Here is a 19,109-nt window from a genome sequence, read left to right as displayed (position 1 = left end):
AAAAAAAAAAAAACCAACAATGAGATATTTATTATCTTACTCCAGCATTAATAGCAAATTCAAAATAACATAAACAACAAATGCTAGTAAGGGTATAGAGATATTAGGATACTCCTACATTGCTGTTGGGACTGTGAAATGGTTCAAATACTCTAGAATAAGGTACAGAGTTTCCTCAGAAAATGGGAAATTGAAATACCTTATGACCCAGCAATTCCCATACTTGGTATACTTCCACAAGAAATATGAGCCAGGACATGAATATATATATGCACACATAGTTCACCACAGCACTATTCAAAATAGCAAAAAAGATGGAGGCAGACCATTGCTTGCCAATGGAAGAATGGATAAACAAACTTTGGTACAAACACACAACAGAGTACTATGTGCCTTTGAAAGATAGTGGTGAATCAACAAAACACCTTATAACATGGATGAACCTTAAGGATATTATGCTTAGTGTAATTAGTCAATCACAAAATGGCAAACACTGTATGAGACCATTATTTTAAAATTTTAAGAAAAGGTTTCCATATTAAAGACACATTCTTTGATGGATTATCAGGAATAGTAGGGAGGGGAGAGTAAGTCACTAGCTAGAAGGTTATGTTAGCTTGGGTGGCAAGGAAGGCAATACAAGGAAAGGGAGGGCAATACATAAGATGCAGGAGGGTGGAAGATGAACAATCAAGATAGAGGGAGATATAGTAAGGTATGCATGGGCTAAATAGTATAGATAAAAACAGTGATTTACACACAACCTTAGAACAACAGTGTTCTGTGATACAGGGATAAAGACATAGTATGAATGAGTAAAGGAGGGAGAAAAATTTTTTGGTGTTTGACTGTCTTGGGGATATTAGTTTCCCCTATCTACTATTGTAAAATAGACATTCAAGTGTGACAGAAATCAATATTGAGTATTATGACAGAAAGCTTCTAAAGCCCATCTTCAGCCTACAACTGATTGGATTTGCTAAATGGGGAGTTAGAATTTGTCTAGGGAAATAGGACTTTTGTTAAGGTTTTGTGGAGTATCATGCCTTAGGTAGAATCTTGAGCCACACCCAGAACCTTCTGAGATGGGACATTCCCACTTGAAAACACATGCAGACCCACCCAGAACGTCTAAGAGAACAGAAGATTCTCATTGAAAGAAAGACCTGCAGAAAGAAAGTAGACTTTACTGATACTTGAATTTCAAGACAGCTGTCTGCTTAGGAGGAATCAAGGCAAAAAAAAAAAAAAAATCCATACCATCAGAGAAAACCCCTTCTAGGACTGAAACTTAAAGGGAACCCTCAAGAAGTGTAGTATACTCACTGGTGACCACCTGGGTCTATTTGTGAGTGGAAGTGAGAGAAATCCAGCAATAAAGACATAAGCTGAGTCTAACCATGTTCCAATGACAACCACTGACCTGGAGATCAGACAATGAAGAGGAAAGGTTTGAAGTTTAGGAAGATGTGTGAACACTGACTTAGCCCTTGGGGACTGGGACTGAGAGTGAAGCAGCCAGCTGGTCTGGAGTGAAGGGAGGTGTACATGAACTACCAAACATACAACTATTATCTATTTGACCGAGTTTGGATGGCCAGCTGGCCAGAATTCAACCCTAGAAAAATAAAGATGTTTAATACTGTGAACAAGTACAATTGCTACAATTTGACAAACTAGACTTTTGCTTATAAATGCAAGCACTCAAAATTCCAACTGGAGTAGAAGGATTCTTCAGATTAAGGAATAAGCTTGTTTCCTCTGTGTACTGGTCTGATAAGGATGATAAATTTAGACAATGGCTACCAAAAATGGGGAAGCTATAAAGGAGTCCTGGTGGGGTGCTGTGGGTTAATGCGCCAGACTGCAAAGCCATTTGAACTGCAAGGTCGGCAGTTCAAGCTCACCAGCTGCTCCTTGGAAACCCTATAAAGGGTTACTATGGGTCAGAATCGACTGGATGGCACTTAACAACAACAATATAAAGGTATGAAGTGGCTGGCTTACAAGCTTTCATAAGTGTGCTTATTAGTTTCACAGTGTGAGGGGTAGAATCCCCACTGAATTGTTTCCTTCTTTTCCAGATGTACCTTATGAATGGGATGGGGGACGATGGTGATAGGATTTTATGGCTCAATTGTGAGTAACTGTTTGGAGGATTAATTGTGATTGCCACATCTGCAGTTGTAGAAGATGTATAACTAAAAGGGGGTAGCAATTTATCTTTCATTTCAAGAAAATATGATCCTAGGACCATCAAGAAGGATGAGCATGAGTGGAGTGTGAGATCCCTACCTAGAAAAGTGGCAAGAACAGAGATGGTGACAAAGGCAGTGGCATGAAGACACAGAGCAGTGGCAGGCTTTAGACTTAAAAAGGCGGTGTGCCTGCGGACAGGAGTCTAGCTTGTAGAATGTGTCCTTTGGACATTTAAATGAATATATACTTTTTGTTTTGTAAGTGTACATCGAACATTTTTGCTTTGTTCATTTATGAAATATAGGATGTAAATGCAGAGCCACAGGGAGGACACAGGATAACTGTTTTTGCAGGAAGGAGAATGTAATCAAAATGTGTAATTTGTTGAATATAAAGCTTGATCTTGCCTATAAATCTTCACCCAATTCACAACAAAAATTTTAAAAAATAATAAAATAAATATAAATATATATGAATGAAAATAACATTTTGGCCCTATCTGTTTGTCTCCCTCAACTAACCTGCTTCCTCAAGAGTAGTCACCACATTTTGTTCAATTTTCTAATATCAGGACTGACACAGAGAAGCTACCCAGTACTATTATGTGCATGAAGTTAAGTCTTTAATGCAGTTTATACACCCACTTCACAATTATCAAGGAGCCCTGGTAGTGTAGTGATTATTTGTTGGGCTGCTAACCGAAAGGTCAGCAATTTGAATCTACCAGAAGCTCCACAGGAGAAAAGATAACACTTTCTGATCCCATAAAGATCTATTGCCTTGAAAACCCTATACATGTTTGGCTGAATTGGAAATGACTTGATGGCATACCACGATCAACTCACTTATCAACATGGTTAGGTTCCAAAGATCAGGTCATAATGCTAAAATTAGCATTATGAGAAAATGGACATTAAATAACTGCCAAACCACTGAGCATGACACCCAGTCAAACTGACACATAATCTTGACTGTTAGAACCAGTACTACTCTGATCTCACACCTCAGTGTTCATTATTGAACAAAACAGTTGGATAATAAATTACTTGTTGTTGTTAAGTGCCATTGAGTCATTTCTGATCCATAGCAAGCTTGTATAGGGTTTCCAAGGAGCCACTGGTAAGCCTGAACCACTGACCTTGCAGTTCAAATGGCTTTGCAGACTGGCGCATTAACCTATAGTGCCTTACTGTAGTCATAAATATGAAGTGTAGATACCAAGACAGTCATTAAATGAAGCATATTTCCCTTATTCCTGTCTTTACTTATCTCCAGTTAAACAACTAACCAGGTTAATAATACACACTTCTTGATCTAAGTTAAAATCATATAATATTATGTAAAATAATAAAATACGAGTGCCAAAAGAAATGGTTACTCTTCCCAAAAAACAAAATTGAATGATTAGGAAAACAGAAAAAAGGCTATTGTTGTTTAGAGGCTGGGAAGACAACTATGTATATAAGACTTAGGAAGGAAATTTTAAAAATATGGACGAATTCTCTATTTAAATGAAACATAAATGGTAAACAATTCATTATGAGTTTGATTTAAGAAGAAGATAAAGTACAGCTCTCCAAACAAAGAAAACAAAGTCTTTGTCCTTTATTGAAAACAAAACCAAAATATTTAGCAAATAGATTTTTATATGATTCAAGTTAAAAATGAAATGTTTAAAAAGTAAATTTTAATTCCTGCCTTACCACAAACTTTCAATGAACTGTCTAACTATTATAATAGCTTGCAATAAGTAAAGGACCTTTACTACAGTTAACATCTCACAAGAAACAGTATTAACTTAAAAAAAACACTTCTAAGATATTTCCCAATACCACATTGTACCATTCTGTTCATTATATTTATAATTTCCCTTTTTATCTTAAAAAAATCAAGAACAACAAAATGATACACATTAAGCTGTACATTATATGTTGACTGTACATTCCAATGGATTTTTACTAAAACACAGATCATACAAGTATTACACTACATTGTAAAATAGAAATTATTTTTCAATTTAATAAAATACATTTTCAAGCCCTGAAGAATAATCTGCTTTTAAATAATTTTAATGCTGAGTACCCACCTAAAACTATTTAACCATCACCATTAGCAACATCAACAATTTAAAAGGAATGGAGCAAGGATGAGCGGGGGAGAAGGGAGGCAAAGAACAACACTGACAGTTGAGTGAGAAGTAGCAAAGAATACTTACCTTCCGATTCTGATCATACTCAGAATCTATCCCCAAAATGCTATTCACTTCTACATATGGATATTTCGTCTCCAGGACACTGACCACATGTTCTGTTTTCACCTTTTCTCCAGTCCTCACCTTGTTATATATCTGAAGAAGAAAAATCAGGAAGCCAACTGTACTTTTAAATTTAAATTTTTAATTATAAAATATTTCTGAGGAAATTTTTTTTTTTTTTTTAATAAAAGCAGCTGTGTATATAGGAAAACCACAACTGGTTTTATAAGAAGGTTGAGTAGGACAGGTTATTTTGGTAAAAGATGTTCCAAAATATGAGGGGCATTTAAAAAGTTCATGGAAAATTTTCATTACCTCTTCATTCCATATTTTAATGAACATTTTATAGCCCTTTTGTATGTATGGCAAAATGCCTATTTTTTGAAAACAGATTAAACACAACACAAAGACTTTGTCTGCATGTTAATGTTAGATAAACAAATGTACATTTTAATTAACAAAAAATGTCATTGATTGAATCTCGAAACAATAAATACAGATAGTCCCGGGTTACAAACAAGATTTGTTTCTGTTTCTGTAAGAATATGTAGGTCAGTCAGATCAGTTGCATACAGTTATTTAGTCTTTAAAATCTGCACGTGCAGCAAGTGAAGGTGATTGTAATGAGAATTAATTGTAAGCAGGGGTATGCATTTTAAAGTTGGACAATTAATAAGGAAGACGGTAAAAGAATAGAAGAATTTGAATCATGGTATTGGTAAAGAATATTCAAACTACCATGGTGCCAGAAGAACAAACAAATCTGTCTTGGAAGACATACAACAAGAATGCTCCTTAGAAACCAGGATGGCAAGACTGTGTGCAGGACTGGGCAGTGTTTCATTCTGTGTGCAAAAGGTCACTATGAGTGAAACTACTCAAAGGCATAGAACAACAACAGAGGGTGGTTCATTCCTTTCAAAGCGAGAATAAATTTATTTAACATTAAAGCAGGATTTCAAAGTGGAATAAGGCTGGCCACACTGCTTTGAAAGAGTATGCCTTTCCACAGTCCAATCAATATTCTCACACATCAGTCTCCTGAAAGAGTTCAATGTGCCTCTGTTCCAGTTCTGTGACAAATCACCCAAATTGTAAAACTTCTGGTCTGTTCTTATTTCATGTCTTCATCCATGACAGAACCAGTTCAAAATGTCCTTAAGTTGGACACTCATAACCCTGGGGTACATAAAAAATAGAGGAGCAACATCATGTTTCGGGGTAAAATAAAAGTGGTGAAAATCAACTGATTAAAGATGGTTTTCTCAATAGTTACCACTGATCTATACACAAAAGAACCATTGCTTCTAAAGTTGTTTATATATAAAATGGAAAACAAACTAAGAAACCACAGCAAGTCCTTTGTTTGAACTTGAACAAATAAATACTGTGGATACACAAAGAAATCCGATCATTTCAGCATTCCCAGTTAAAATGGGGAAAACACACTTAGTAAGAATTTTCTAACTTAATATCATACTGAACCCTAAATTTAAAAGTCATATGATGAGCTCAATAGATAGTTTTAAACAATTATAGAACATCATCACATTTACCAAATTGTATCAACTAGTTATTTCAAATCACCAAAACATAAAAGACTAATATACTAAGAAGCCCTAGAAGGGCTCCTAAAACATTTTATCTTAGCTTATAAATCACAGAACCCTATTACATGGGTAAGTCAAAAAGTATTGCTGCAAAGTCATATACACCTTAATTAAACAAAAATATCAAATGTGAAGCTACTGTTTCTCAACATATGCTCCATCTAAGTCTATATAGCCCTGAAGGAGATGTTTCCATCTCACTAACCCTTCTGGAAATAATTCTGTGCTCTTTGATTTATACCACATCTAAATAACAGTTTTGGCATTCTCCAGGAACAAACTGTGCTTCTTTTCAATGTTCTCTGAGTTTAGGGAACAAAAAGATGTATGAAGGAAGATGATCAATAAACCTATTTGGAATAAACCTGTAACATGTAAGAAATAGAACTTTAGTGGGAATAAGGCTTTCCAATGAAATTCTTGTAGGACAGTCTTTGCCACTACTAAAGAATGAGTTGAGAAAAAATGAGTTGGCAAAACTTTCTTGGCCTTTTTCTCAACAATGTCATTGTCAAATTTCTTAAAATTTCTTCCTAATAAGAGTCTATGATCATCTGGTGTCTTTTAAGAAAGTCTATCAAGATTACCTCTTAAGGGTACCCAAAACCTTTTGATCTGACTTCTCTGCCATCTCCCAACCTTCCAAAAAATATTAGATCTCTCTAAAAGCTGTTGCTTTATATAGAACAATAGTCATATGCATGTGTTATAAAGCCTCAATGATTTGAAAAGATGTTCACTGAGTTTTGTTAATAATTTTCATATTAAACTTGGCCTCAAAATCATCCTCCCCATCTGTGGCACAAAAAGCATCCATTTCTTTAAAGCACCATAATGAGATCCCTGGTGTGACACTTTTGGATAAGCACTGGACTGCTCACCACAAGGTAGGCTGTTCAAACTCACCAGTTGCTCCTTGGAAATGTCACTATGAGTCGGAACCAACTCAAGGACACTTAACAACAACAAGAAGACTAGGACAAGTATGTTACTCAGAGAACTTATCTGTAGTCATCTACTAATCCAATAGACTTGTTTACACAGGTTTTGTTTGGAATACACCTGTACATGCAGGAACTAGAACCCTAGTGGTAATACTTTTTGATTTACCCTCATACTAAGTTATTAAGTTAGTGAGTCAATATAGTAAAAGGTGTCCTGAAACATAAAACATGTAAAGGCTGTATAAAGTAATTTACCTTTGTTTTCCTCTCCACAGAAATACAGATTCCTCTTACCTCATACATTAATTTTTAGTGTAAATAAGATTCAAAAACTTATTTGACATTTTAAAGGAAAACATACATGCATCAGTGTTTGGAAAGCATGATAAGCATCCAAGTCTTGAGCAACATAATTATAAGCTCGAAAAACAGCCACTCCAGCGTCCTGCATCCCATCAACATCTTCAGAGTCATTAACCACAAAGATCAAGCCAATTCTAGGGGAGGAGGTGAGAGATAGAAGAACATAACACTTATTCCAAAGAATATAACTTGTTAAAAGGAATGCCATTCACATACCCACCCAAACATTGAAGTTAATAGAGAAAAAAAACGCTTAGTAGAAAAAAAAAAGTTCATATCTAAGTCTAGTACAATTGCCAAAGACAATTATCACAAAATAATATGCAGACTCTCATGTTCTTGCTGTTGTTAGGTGCCATCAAGTCGGCATCAACTCATACCGACCTTATGCACAGCAGAACAAAACAATGTCTGATACTGGGCCAACTGCACTACTGTTGCCACACTTGAGTCCATCAATGCTGCAACCTGGCCAATCCATCTTGCTGGGGGTCTTGCTCTTTTTCTCTGACCCTTCATCTTACCAAACATAATATCCTTCTCCAGTGACTGTTCCCTCCTGATAATATGTCCGAAGTATGAGAGAAAAAGTTTGGCCATCTTGGCCTCCAAGGAGCACTCTGGCTGCACTTCTTCCAAAACGGATCTATTGGTTCTTTGGGCAGCTCATGGCACTTTTAGTATTCCCCTCCAACACCGTAACGCAAAGGCATCAATTCTTCTACAGTCTTCCTTATTCACTCTCCAGCTTTCACATGCATATGAGGTTATTGGAAATACCATGGCTTAAGTCAGGCGCACCTTAGTCCTCAAGCTGACATCTTTGCTCTTCAACACTTTTGAAAGGTCTTGTGCAAGATTTGCCTAATGCAATACATCATCTGATCTCTTGACTGCTGCTTCCGTGAGTGTTGATAGTTGATCCAAGAAGAATGAAGTCTTTGACAACTTCAATCTTTTCTCTGTTGATAAGAATGTTGTTTATTGGTTCAGTGGTGAGGATTTTTATTTTCTTTATATTGAAATGCAATCCATACCGAAGGCTGTGATCCTTGATCTTTATCAGTAAATGTTTTAAGCCCTCTTCACTTTGAGCAAGCAAGGTTGTATCATCTGCATATCACAGGTTGTTAATGAGTCTTCCTCCAATCTTGATGCCACGTTTTTCTTCATAGAACCCAGCATCTCAGATTATTTACTCAGCATACAGGTTGAATAAGTATGGTGAAAAAATACAACTTTTTTGCACACCTTTCTTAATTTTCAAACATTCAGTGTTCCCATGTTCTGTTCAAACAACTGCCTCTTGGTCCAGGTACAGATTCCTCGAGTACAATTAAGTGTCCCAGAATATTCATACTTTACAATGTTGTCCACAGCTTACCATGATCCACACAATCGAAAGCCTTTGCATAAAGGACAGGTAAACATCTTTCTGATATTCTCTGCTTTCAGCCAAGATCTATCGGACATCAGCAATGATATCTCTTGTTCCACAGCCTCTTCTGACTCTGGCTTGAAACTCGGGAAGTTCTCTGTCAATGTAGGATGGTGGCCATTTCTGTATTACCTTTAGTAAAACTCTACTCACTTGAGATATCAAAGAGATTGTCAGATGATTTCCGCATTCCATTGGGTCACCTCTCTTTGGAAGGGGCACAAATATGGATCTCTTCCAATCAGTTGGCCAGATCTGGCAGACTCTCATATGCACTGTTAAATCAAACTGTATTCATATCACAGAAAGATTCCTTCATTGATGGGAAGAATGTTGCTACAGCTTTAGGTGGAGGATTTGATCTGCTTTTAAGCTAAATATATTATTTACAGTCCTAGGGGAAATAAGACTTTGCAGAACATAAAAATATACAGGAAGGGGGATATTTTACAATTCTATGCTGGCAAGTGAACAATTCTTAGTAAATGGAAATCTGGAAAAGATTGTTATCCTTTTGCAAAACAGCTACAGTCACACTGCAGACCATAATGAGATATCATCACTTTTCAACAAAGTGACAATGTGGTAGCCACTAGCCACATGTACTACATAGTTGAAATATAGATATTGCAAATGGAGAAGTATTAAGTTTAAAATACACAATGGCTTTTGGACATCTGGAGCTCTAGTGACAGAGTGGGTTAAGCATTGGGCTGCTAGCTGTAAAACCACCCATCAGGCACTTGACAGGAGAAAGATGAGGCTGTCTGTTTGCTCCTGTAAAGATTTAGTCTCAGAAACCCTATGGAGTAGTTCTACTCTGCCCTAAAGGATTGCTACAAGCTGGAATCGGCAGGGGGCAGTGGATAATGCAAAAAGAAAAAGTAAACTATCTCAATCATTTTATATTGACTTTTTATATTGATCAAAGTTTCTTTGAACTTTGATAAGGTGGGCAGTAGAAAATCCTAAATAGCATGGCGGTGGTGGTATGCCATCTAGTCAATCAAGACTCCTAGCAACCTCATATAGGGTTTCCAAGACTGATCTTTACTGGAGCAGAAAGCCTCATGTTTCTCCCATGGAGTACTGGTGAACTCAAACTGCTAACCTACAGTTAGTAACTACCAGTACTCTTTCTAAATAATATATGCTTCTTGTTGTTGTTGTTAAGTGCTGTCGAGTCGGTTCCAACCCATAGCAACCCTGTAAAGGATTTCTAAGAAGCAGTTGGTGAGCCTGAACCAGTGATCTTGCAGTTCAAACTGCTTTGCAATCTGGTGCATTAACCCACAGCGCCATATCAGGACTCCTCCTACTCATATTTTAATTGCATTGAATAAAACTGAATTAGACAATAGCAAGTACTAATGAGAATGTGGAGCAATGGAATTTTTTAAAACTGCTTCTGGAGTATAAAATGGTACCACTATTTTGAGAAACAATTTCACCAGACATGCCACCTTTAAGTATATAACCAAGCTTACATGACTTAAAAAGCAAAATCAAGAATTGGAGAGTTGTGGGGGATGTACAACAATCAGTGGAAAAACCATAAAATATTAATACAATAGACTACTTTGCAGCAGTAAAAATGAATCAACAAAACTATTATTTGTATCAACATGGAAGAATCTCATAAATATAAAATAGAGTGAAAGAAGTCACAAAAAACACTTCGTATTTACTATCCATAGTAACAACATCTACTATAGTAACAACATCTACTATCCAATTACTTTATGCATTAACACTGTACTTTTGTTAGTACCAAATGCCAAGCGAGAACAAAGCTGGCTGTGACAGTTAAGGTTATGTGTCAACTTGACAGGACGATGATTCTCAGAGGTTTGGCAGTTATGTAATGATATAATTTGGAAGTTATAAAGACCTGGATTATAGACTTTAGAACCTAACACCATGTCAAAAGTAAGGCACTTAAACCAGCAACAAAAACAGGTGTACTTTATCTAATGTTGAAATGAAAAAAGGCATTCTGGAGGAAGTGACACATAAATAGTCTTCAATATGCACTTTATGAAAGATTGTCGAGTAATTTTGCTGAGAGTGGATCTTTTGCTTTGATTTTGCAATTTGATTAATTTAGATAATGCATACACCATAAAATTCATCCTTTTACAGTATGACATCCAGAGGTTTTTATTATGTTCCAAAAATTGTGTGACCACTTGGTTTTATAATCAAAAACTAACAAGGTTTTATAATCAAATACAAAATGTGTATATGTGAATAGAAGTGAGAAAAAAGTTTATTTTTATGTGAAAAAACTGTCCTTTGGAAAATCCCATCTGTAACAGAAATTGCATCAAAATGTCCCCAGCAGAAATGATCTAAATGTTATTCTTAAAAAAACAAATATATATGGTAAAAATAGATAAACTCCTCTTAATTATCTTCTCATAAACTAATTCTCCCTTCCTAAGTTTCCAATTTCCAAAAAGACCATCACAGGTTGTCTGATTCCTAAAAGCCATAAACTTCAAACTTCTCCTTCTGTGACTTCCAGACCCAGATCATAATTAATTACCATGACTGATACTCACAGATTTGGGCCTTCCTCTCATTTCTCCCATCAGTCCTATGCACGACCACAATAATAACAAACTATGTGCCTTAGATTTCTGATCCAACACTTCATGTCTCCTTATTGCCTACCTTTTGTTTCCCTGAAATTCTGAAGCAGTAGCACATAACCTGATACTTGATCATTTAAAAATATGCAGAGCAGTTTTTCCAAGATGATAGGAATGTGTACTGTGTATTTCCTACAACATCTAGCTCAGTGCTGGTCATAAAACATACATCAACAGTGTTGGCTAAATATTTATTTTCATGTTTTTAAGAAACAAATTTCATCAGCATGTAAAATTACCAGAATTTAAGTAAAACATATTAATATGTAAGCAAAAAAAAAAAAGTTTCTTGAAAAGTACATTGGAAGCCCAGTTACTCAAATTTCCTATTGGTAGATTTAGCAAAACAAAGTGCAATAAATGTTGTTTCTTATATTCATAAAAGACTGTATACATATTTTGTCCTTGGTTGTCTTAACAAAAGGTACTGGCAAAGCTCTTTATATTCAATTAAAGTGAAAATCAACTTTGTGATGTGAAGACTAACCTATGAAAATTTCCTTTCATTGTGAAGCAAGCTGTGACCACATTACTATTTTCACATGAATTATTTGTAGCTCAATGGTGATGTGCCTCTATTGCTTAAAAAAATCAAATTCTCTGTATCAAAAGATACTAGTTTCATGCTGAGTAGATGATGAAACTACCAATAATAATCCATACTGTTATTTCACAAATCTATAGCACCCAACTTGCACTTAAGAATGTCAAAACCTCAGGTAAATTATAGACATAATAAGATGAATTCCAGTATTACCTTAGTGGTATATGATTACTAAGGAACATTTCAGCTGTATTAATCAATTCTGCTGTGGTCTCATGAGCTGGGTCAATTATAAAAACCTGTGAAAATGGAAAAGCATAGTCCATTAGATAGATCTTAAATGAGTATAATGCTCAAGGCAGACATAGTTTACTAGTTAAACTAAACAATTGTTTCAAAGAAGACTTCAGGAGATATTTCAAATGTCACTGGGCCAGTAAAAATGTTGTTAGTCTCCTTACTTTAACATAAAGTTTTTCCAGTTACTTTTGAGCCACATAAAAGAGGAGATAACACAAATTATGGTTCTTTCCCTTTTCATGTTTAGAATGTGGCACTGCAAAGCTAAGTGAATTTCTCATGACCTTATGCTGATAAACTAGAAAAAAATTCCAAATTGTCATTGTTTTTAGGTGCCATCACCTTGGTTCTAACTTATAGTAACCCCATGCACAACAGAACAAAAACAGTGCCTGGTTTCACACCATCTCCACAATCATTGCTAAGTTTGAGCCCATTGCTTCAGCCATTGTGTCAATCCACTCAATAAGGGTCTTCATCTTTTTCACTGACCAACCAATATGTCCTTCTCCAGGGACTGGTCCCTCCTGATAACATGTCCAAAGCACATGAGAAAAGTGTCTCCACCCTTACTTCTGAGGTACATTCTGGCTGATTCTCTTACAAAAGAGATTTGTTTAGTCTTCTGATAGTCTATGGTATATTCAATATTCCTTACCAACACAATAATTCAAATACATCAATTCATTTTTTGTCTTCTTTATTCATTGTCCAGCTTTTGCATGCATATGAAACAATAAAAAGTACTACAGCTTAAGTATTCCAGATTACTAACTACTTAAGGAATTTATGAATTAGATTCACTTAGCCATTCAGTGCCAAATTCTTATACCAAAATAATAATAGCTATCACTTATAAAAACACTTACGTGCTAAGCAATTTATACATATTATCTAATAAAGCCTAAACAGATGATAAGAAAGAAAGAGACTGAAATGAGAAAATTATAGATGACAGAGTTTATTCTGTGTATCTGTAGAAGCAGACAGTAGCACTAACTTGCCACCAAGAATAAGAGGGAAATGTCAAAGACAGCATGGAGAATGACTAAGAACCCTCTTTTCTCTTTAACAGTAAAATAAACATCAAGTAAGAATTGGAAAAACTCTACTGAAATAAACCATTTGATATGGAATCAGTTCCAACTCATTTCAATTCTATGTGTGTCAAAATAGAACTGTGCTCCAGAGTTTTATTGATTTTTTAAAAAATAATTTATTTTTGCTATTCCTATTACACACAGCAGAACATAAACAATTCAACAATTTCTATGTTTAAGACACTGATTGATTATACTATTTGAGTACAGTCATTCTCACCCTCCTAAGTTATTCCTCTCTCATTACAGAAACTCACTACTGGCTAAGTTTCCTATATAACCTTTAGATTTGCTGGTGACAGTTTAATCCCATTAAATAGGCCTTAAAAGAGTATAATGCTCAAGGCAAACATGTTTGAGCAGTTGAGCTAAACTATGGTTTAAAGAAGACTTCAGTAGATATTTTGGCTTTATGGTTTAAAGATTCTCTCAGGAGTTTCAAGATTCATCTAGTCTCCTTAGTTCTAGAAATCTGAATTACATACATAATTTGAAATTCTGTCTGCATTCTCCCCTTTTATCATAATTCTTCAATAGAATCTTTGATCAAAGTGTTCAGAGGAATAGCCAGGTACCATCTAGTTCTTCTTGCCTTATAGCAAGAAATAGACCTTAATGGAGGCAACAGGCAACACATGCCATTTTGTTGTCCTCCTCCTTCTAGCTCTTTCTTTCTTTGTTGCTCCCAAAGATATAGAGATCAATTGTTGTGCCTTGTATGACTACCTTGCAAGTTTTTAAAATGCCAGGCACTGCACCAAGAACTAGTAGGTATAGTGGTATTAAATCAATTAACTGGTATGTCCCATGAAACCATGATCCTAAATTCCCAATCTAACAATCCAAATCCCCTGGGTTGTTTGGTTGTACATAAGCAACCTCAGCAGTTACTTTCCACAGAGTGTTCAAGGAAGTCTTTTTTAAAGAAAGAGCTCTTTCTTCCAAACCTTGAACTTTTGGGTTAGAGTTAAAAACATTAACTACCTGCATGCAAAGGGATGCCTTTACTTATTACTTACTACTTTGAATTACTAAGTTTTAAGGATGAAGACAGTAAAGACAATTAGTAGCAATACACATTTTCTGAGTAAAAAGTAGAACATTTATCTTAAAACAACAGATTTTAAGCTTTCATGTTGAGGAATAGGAATACTTCCTTACAGTGACGGAAGCTATAACTTCTTCTTCTTTTTCTTCTTCTTGGGTGCCATTAAGTCCGGTTCGACCCATGGTGACCCGGCACAGGGTTTCTGAGGAGCGGTTGGTGAGCTTGACCAACCGACCATGCAGTTCAAACGAACCTTGCAGTCCAGTGCATTAGCCCACAGTGACATACCAAGACTTCTTAAAAATTATCAATTCTCTGTCAAACTCTTTCAGAATAGAACTACAAATACAGAGCTAAATAAAATGCCAGACTCCTGCTACAGGATAGGCACTGGACTTCGAACCACAAGGCCAGCAGTCCAAACCCACCAGCTTCTCCTCAGAAATCCTAAACGGGGTCACTATGAACACTGATCTAAAGGCACTTAACAACAACAAATAAAATGTGGTGGTAGTGGTGAGGAAGCAGCTAATAATGAAGTGAATATTCTAAATGTTACTTTAAGGTAGGCGAGAAGACAAGAAAGAGACAGAGTTCATGAACACACAAGAAGTTTTACTCACCATGTTATGCAAATTTTTCCGGATCTGCCTGATAACACCAGGAAAGGTGGGTCGAAGCAACTCTTGTAGACTAGAAGGCCATGAATTATATCTGCTATCAACCTCAAGGTTGTTAATCCACTATGGAAAAGATAAACATAACATGGTGCATGTCTTTTAGTTACCAGATAGCAAAATTTTCAGTAATAAAAAAAGTCTAAATTATTTTAAAACAATTATGTGGGAAATAAAATAATTTCAAAATCTCATGATAGAGAACTTAGGATGCACAGATCAAAGAGGAAAAATTAGTATATAATGCATTTGAGTTATCATGTTGGAGAATATTAAAAGTACCATGGACTGTAAGAAGAACAAATCTGTGTTGGAAGAAGTAGTTAGAATGCTCCTTAGACACCAGAAAGGCAAGACTTTGTTTCTCATACTTCAGACATGTTATTAGGAGGGACCAGTCCCTGAAGGACAGCATGTTTGGTAAGTAGAGGGTCAGCAAAAAAGAGGAAGACTTCCAACGAGATACTGCACAGTGGCAGCAGCAATGAGCTCAAGCATAACAATAATTCTGACAATGGCACAGGACCAGGCAATATTTTGTTTTGTTGTGCACAGGGTCAATATGAGTCAGAGTCAACTCAACAGCACCTAACCACAACAGCAGACAATCAAAGAATAGAAGATATTTGCAACCTAGCAAAAGCAATAAATGACTGGTGTGTACAATGAATACAGAACTTAAAACATATCAATGACAAAGCACAAGGAGCCCATCAGGAAAATGGGTCAAGAATATGATTAAGAAATTTACAGAACACCACTGACCAGGAGATGAAAGAGAGAGGAGAGGATGGGCCAGTTGGTCCAAAGCGTGCTGAGACCTGAGGACTCCTAAGCCCATGGACAAGGACCTAGCCACAGAAGACTAGAGCTGAGAGTGAAGCATCCAGCTGATATGAACTGAGGGGAGATACACAAAAATGTTCAAATTTACAGATAGTACCCATTTGATGGCTTGATGATCCAAACTCAACTAGAAGAGGAAGATAAAGAAATTTGATAAAGGAAACAAGTATAAATTGCTACAATTTGATGAACTTGACCTATATTTATGGATGCAGTAGCTCAAAAAACCAACCGAGAGGGAAGGAGTCTTCACATCAAGGATCAAATATATCCCCTCTGTACACAAGGTTCATAGGGATGAGCAATTTAGAAATTGGCTACCTATAAAGGCATAAAGTGGCTGGCTTACAAGTTTTCAGGAGGGAGTTTAGTTTAAGAGTGTGCGGGGGAAGGTAGAATCCCCAATCAACAGTTTTCATCCTGTCTAGATGAATCTGGTAAAAGGAGATGGGAATAAGTCATTTGTAAGGTCAGTTCTCTTTACTAGATAGAAAAAGTTGTCAAGTTGTTGCTAATTGCAGTCAAGACAACTCTGACTCACAGTGACCCTGTGAGTACAGAGGGGATTTTATGTGAATTTATGAAAGCAGATCACCAGGATTATCTTCTGAGGTGCTTCTGGGAAGGTTTGAATCAACCATCTTACAGCTTACAGTAGGCAAGTCCTTAACTGCTTGCATTATGCATATTGTCCACTACACATGCATATAAAAATTAGATCTACATGTACTAACCTCTTTAAGTCTTGGGGGAAATGTTTCACAAAAAATAAAGCTATAACATTATTTAAAGAGGTAAAAAAAACTGATAAGTAACGTTATATGGAAAGGAAAGAGACCTCAGGTAAGTAAAGCATTGCTTTAAAAAAATTGAAGGCCTGTCACTTCCTCTTCTTAGAAGCTAGTACCCAGAAATCACTGTGGTCAAAAAGCCGGGTTTAATGATAGATTAACGGGACAGAATTGAGAAGCCAGAAGTAAACGGCTAAAACACATTAAAATGGGGAAAAGATAGTGTCTTCAACATATGGTGCTAGCAAAACTGGAATCCATTTCCAGAAGATTAAAACACGTCCCTTATCTCACATCATATAAAAAAAACAAGCTCAATGGGTATTAAATACCCAAATGTAAAACCTAAACTGAAAAAATAATCAATAAATAAACAAGGACAGAATAAGGGACTCTAATATATGGAATAGATACAAAAACAAACATAACTAAAAACACACAAACAGTAGAACACAAGCCAGATGACTGGGACCTCCTAAAAGTTAAACACTTAAATGCATAGAAGATTTTTCCAAAAGATAACCCACAGACTGGGGGTGGGGGTGGGGGGGCGTAAGTGGAATGGATGCAACAACGTATCAGAGAAGGGAATGATCTCTAAAATTCATAAAAAACAACAACACCTCTACAAGAAAAACAAAAACCCAATTTAAAAATGGTCACAGGAAGAAATTCAGGCAGCCAACAAACATGAAGAAATGTTCAAGATCATTTGACATTAGAGAGATGCAAAACAAAACAATGAGATATCATCTCACCACAGCATTAATAGCAAAGTTAAAAACAACAATTGTTGGCAAGGGTGTGGAGAGACGGGGACCTGCACTGCTGGTAGGTCTGCAAAATGGTTCGACCCTTGTGGAAAGCGGTATGGCACATCCTCAGAAAGTTGGACATAGAAATACTGTGCGATCGATCCAGCAATCCCTCTACTTGATATATATCCACAAGCAGTAAGAACCAGGACACAAGGAGATACATAAGCACTGATGTTCATTGCAGTACTATTCACAATAGCAAAAAAGATGGAGCCAGCTGAAATGAGTATCAATGGAACAATGGATAAATACATACACTTATATATCCCACAAACATAGATTAAAAGGATATTTGTACATGAGTATTTACTTTTCATACAAATACAACTATGAGTGAGGTAGAACATACAGTAGAAAAAATGATCAAAACTTCCTAGATACTATCAAGCATCTAAGGCAATGAGTTGCTAGGTCTGAAGTCTCAGGAGCACCATGGTTAGTTGGCATAACATAGGCCACACAGACAATGCTCTACATCCTACTTGGGTGAATAGTATCTGGGATCTTGAAAGCACATGAGTAACCATCTAAGGTGCAACTATTGGTCTCTCCATATGCAGAAGAAAGAAGAGTGAAGAAAATCTAAAAGGCTTGGAATCAATTAGTACAATGGACTAATGGAACATGTGAACAGAGACCAAAAGAACTAGATGGTACCTAGCTATCACTACTAACATCTATCAATGGGATCACATCAGAAGCTTCCAGATAGAATAAATAAGAGGAGTAGAATTGGGAAGGAATATAAAAAAGGTTCAACTGAAGCATTTTCTTCTTTCAAAACAAAAAGATTTGACATGAAATGATTAACTGGTTACATTAAAATCCTCACCAATTATGTATGAATGATTGATCAGTCACATGGTTATTAATGGTGTTAATCGCTTTACTCTTAAATAATTAAAACATTTTGAATAGAAAACAAATGGCATGACAATATTCACCAAAACAGCTATATAGTTAGAACTCAAGTAATAGTCAGTTACAGTTTATATTATTTGTTATCCAATAAAATTTCTCCACAGAAAATGTAGTACAAAATCCAGAAATCAGAAAAAAGGACTCCAGTGCACACAGTGCAATAGACACATTTCTATCACATATCTAACTTTCATCAGACTCCCTATATTGTATATAGGGAATATATAATATTAAACATATTTTCATCTATTCCCTATGTTATCTTTTGCAGTAAATCATATAAAACCCTTTCTAAGTATTGAAAGAGCCTACTTTATTATATACACATAGTCCCCTATAACCAGTTGTTGTATATCTTTATTTCATGACAACAAAAGAGATAGTGGAAATAATTTACCTCTCATAAAAGATAAACTGGAGAACAACCACACTTGCAGATAATACCCACTTGACCTGACTTCAATGACTGGATGATCAGAGCTCAACCAGAAGAAGAAAGAAGAAAAAAAGAGTAATCTGATACAATTTGATGAACTTGACCTACACCTACGGATGCAGTAGTTCAAAAGAGGGAACAAATCCTTACAGCAAGAATCATTCCC

General features: G+C 35.9%; 1 protein-coding gene across 1 annotated transcript in view; it reads right to left on the bottom strand.

Annotated features, from left to right (window-relative positions):
- The window catches only part of UGGT1 (UDP-glucose glycoprotein glucosyltransferase 1), a 311,128-nt gene that overhangs the window by 184,370 nt on the left and 107,649 nt on the right, over positions 1-19,109 (bottom strand). The window contains exons 14-17 of the mRNA XM_006877319.1: positions 15,078-15,197; positions 12,220-12,305; positions 7,369-7,504; positions 4,415-4,546 (exon numbers count right to left, since the gene is read on the bottom strand). Coding sequence (XP_006877381.1) covers positions 4,415-4,546; positions 7,369-7,504; positions 12,220-12,305; positions 15,078-15,197 — 474 coding nt within the window. The remainder of the gene's footprint in view (positions 1-4,414; positions 4,547-7,368; positions 7,505-12,219; positions 12,306-15,077; positions 15,198-19,109) is intronic.

The sequence above is a fragment of the Chrysochloris asiatica genome, unplaced genomic scaffold (genome assembly GCF_000296735.1).
Source record: "Chrysochloris asiatica unplaced genomic scaffold, ChrAsi1.0 scaffold00479, whole genome shotgun sequence".
NCBI classification, from domain to species: domain Eukaryota; kingdom Metazoa; phylum Chordata; class Mammalia; order Afrosoricida; family Chrysochloridae; genus Chrysochloris; species Chrysochloris asiatica.
The sequence above is the reverse complement of the archived record's forward strand: the minus strand, read 5'-3'. Positions and strand labels throughout refer to the sequence as shown.